At 41.5% G+C, this 3,279-nt stretch overlaps 1 protein-coding gene across 1 annotated transcript; it reads left to right on the top strand.

Annotated features, from left to right (window-relative positions):
- The first annotated feature begins 570 nt into the window (after positions 1-570).
- LOC104988006 (olfactory receptor 688) lies at positions 571-1,536 on the top strand. The gene has a single exon (XM_010839145.1). The coding sequence runs from the start codon at positions 571-573 to the stop codon at positions 1,534-1,536; it is 966 nt and encodes a 321-aa protein (XP_010837447.1).
- The last annotated feature ends 1,743 nt before the right edge of the window (positions 1,537-3,279 follow it).

Genomic DNA, 3,279 nt, shown 5'->3' with positions numbered 1-3,279 from the left:
CAATATAAGATTCTTATCTAGACTAATCATTTAAGTGCTGCATCCTCTATGCATGTGTGAATAGCAACAGCTGTTTGATGAAGATGAAAAGAGATGAGTTTTGTCAGAAACAATTTGTCAGCTTCAGGTGCTGTTTAAGAAAAGGAAGTTCTCATTGTGGCTTATTCTCTTAAGATCTCCAAGAATAGGGAAAACACTTCTGCCCTTAAACTTTACCTCCTGAAAGTTTGGATTCTTTACATATGCATATGTGTTCTCTTTGTGTTCATAACCCTCACATATTAAAAATCACTACTCAAAATTTCAAGAAAACAAAGACATAAATCTTCACTTTTATTCTGCTAAAAGCTTTATCTTAGAACCTGTTTTGGCTCTTCCATTGTTCTTATATGAATTTTTTCCAAGGGTCTTTCCAAGCAAGTTGAGGATATGTTATGCTAAAAAGAACTGAGTCATTGGTGAATCCTATATTCCTCTACATGAATTTTGACCCTCACCTGGGCTAACCGCAGTCTATTCTTGTTTTCCCTTAATTCACAGATAAATGTTGAGAAGAAGACATCCCATGACATGGATACTACCCTAAGTATAACCAATGGCTCAAGGTTTCAAGTGTCTGAATTTGTTCTAATGGGGTTTCCAGGCATTCACAGCTGGCAACACTGGCTCTCCCTGCCGCTGGCTCTACTCTACTTCTTAGCTCTTGGTGCCAATCTCCTCATCTTGATCACCATCCATCATGAGTCTACCTTACACCAGCCCATGTATTACCTCCTTGGTATCTTGGCTGTGGTGGACATTGGACTGGCTACTACCATCATGCCCAAAATCCTGGCCATTTTCTGGTTTAATGCCAAGACCATCAGTCTCACTGAGTGCTTTGCTCAGTTGTATGCCATCAACTGTTTCATGTGCATGGAGTCAGGCATCTTCCTCTGCATGGCTGTGGATAGGTATGTAGCCATTTGCTATCCCCTTCGGTACTGTTCCATAGTCACTGAGACTTTTGTGATCAAAGTCACACTGTCTATGATGCTCAGGAATGGCCTGCTGATCATCCCAGTGCCTGTACTTGCTGCCCAGAGACACTACTGCTCCAGGAATGAGATTGACCACTGTCTATGCTCTAACTTGGGGGTCACCAGTCTGGCCTGTGATGACATCACTATTAATAGATTTTACCATTTGGCCTTGGCTTGGTTTGTGGTTGGGAGTGACATGGGTCTGGTCTTTGCTTCCTACATGTTGATTATTCGCTCAGTGCTGAGGTTGAACTCTGCTGAAGCAACATCTAAGGCCCTGAGTACCTGCAGCTCTCATCTCACCCTCATTCTCTTTTTCTACACCGCTGTTATTGTAGTGTCTGTCACCCATCTGGCAGGAAGACAGTTTCCCATCATCCCTGTTCTTCTCAATGTGTTGCATAGTGTCATCCCCCCAGCCCTTAACCCTATGGTGTATGCCCTTAGGACCCAGGAGCTGAGGGTGGGCTTCCAAAGGTTGTTTGGTCTGGGTGAGCATATGTCTAGGAAGTGAGCCAGCTTTAAATAGCAGAAAGTTATCAACGGTATTGAAAGCACACAGGCTTTGGAGCCCAGTTGTTCTGGGACAAAATTTCAATATCGCAATTAGTAGGATTGGGCTTCCCTGGTGGCTCAGAGGTTAAAGCGTGCCTGGAATGTGGGAGACCCGGGTTCAATCCCTGGGTCAAGAAGATCTCCTGGAGAAGGAAATGGCAACCCACCCCAGTACTCTTGCCTGGAGAATCCCATAGACGGAGGAGCTGGGGTTGCAAAGAGTCCAACACGACTGAGCTACTTCACTTTCACTTTCACTTCCAGTAGGATCATCAATTCAAATTAATTCACCTATTTTGCATAGTACATACTATGCAAGAGCATAGTACTATACTAGAGCAAGGTACTGCTCTAGACAACTCATTTAATCCCCAGAACAACCCTGTGCAGCAAGACTCATTGTTATTTACACATTTTGCAGATGAGGCAAGAAAGTTGAGAAACTTTCCTAAGGTCAAATAGGAAGGAAGTTGTAGAGTGAGCTTGGAACCCAAGCAAAACTTAGGCCATGAATATTCAAGGAATTGAATCATCTTCCTTTGACAGAGTGAGTTAAATAGAAAGGCTTTATTGTATCTATGAGCAAGGCTTATCTATGAACCAATCTGCTTTCACCTGTTTCTTTAACAGTGATCCTATACACCCAGAGCAGAAGCATTGCAGCTGATAAAAAGTAGTGTACTAATGCATGGGTCAAACTGCCTGTTTCTCTTTCCATATGGTGCTTGGACTAAGTCCCTGAGATCCTTTAACATTTGGGGGAGGGAAAAATAAATCCCCAAAGTACTGGAATTTCTTCTAATCTTACCAGCCAAGAGGTTGGATTTCCAATTCTACAAACAGGCTGATAAGGATAATTCAGACCAAGCCTCCCAGGTAGAATAAGGGTATAGAGAGAATGGAAAACTAACAAATTAGTAAAAACTATGCGGCCAAGATCTGAGTGTCAAAGAAAAATCAGACAGATTTCTTTTCTGTTCCAACATATAAAAAGAACTTAGAAGTTGCCACTCCCATCCTGATATCAAGATGAACCTGAACAAACCAAAAATCAACTGTTTTTCTGGACTGTTTTTCAGCTCAGAAAACTGAAATCACAGAACTAACAAACAACCTGGAGTCAGAGAAATACCCCCTACTCCAGGTAGGATATGTCTCTAATAAAGTCTTTTGGCCTGGAGAGGAGGCCTCTAACATGGAGCATGCTCTGGGCTTATTTCACAATCCATTCTTGGATCTTTACTATAAGAATCTGCTAGAATTGCTGGATTTAAAGTGTGGAGCCTCCCTAAGACTACAGCTCCAAGTGTTTCTCATTTTCATACTAGTCCACACACATCCTCCAGGATTTGTCTAAATTACCTTTGAAGTTTCCTACTAGTTTATGGCTCCAGTAGCTACTGCTCCTATTAGCCAGATTCTCTGTATTCTCTGTCTTTATCTGTCCCCCCAAATTTGGGGGTAGAAGTTACCCTGCAATGTCAATTCTCTGATGAGTCCAAGAAAAATCACTGAATTTCCTTTTTTTCAGCTTTTTGTTGTTGTTGCTGTTGTTGTTGTTGTTATTGTTGTTGTAAGGATAGGAGTGATGATAAAAAGCTCTTTACAGGTCAGAAGTTCTAGTATTGGATTGTAACTAAAGTACAAAATAAATATCCATGACTCCGTTCTGATATAAATAAATGATCCAATAAATAAATAT

Source organism: Bison bison, unplaced genomic scaffold (assembly GCF_000754665.1).
Source record: "Bison bison bison isolate TAMUID 2011002044 unplaced genomic scaffold, Bison_UMD1.0 scf7180017864112, whole genome shotgun sequence".
Lineage (NCBI taxonomy): Eukaryota > Metazoa > Chordata > Mammalia > Artiodactyla > Bovidae > Bison > Bison bison.
Note: the sequence above shows the minus strand (reverse complement) of the source record. Positions and strands in the feature narration are given on the sequence as shown.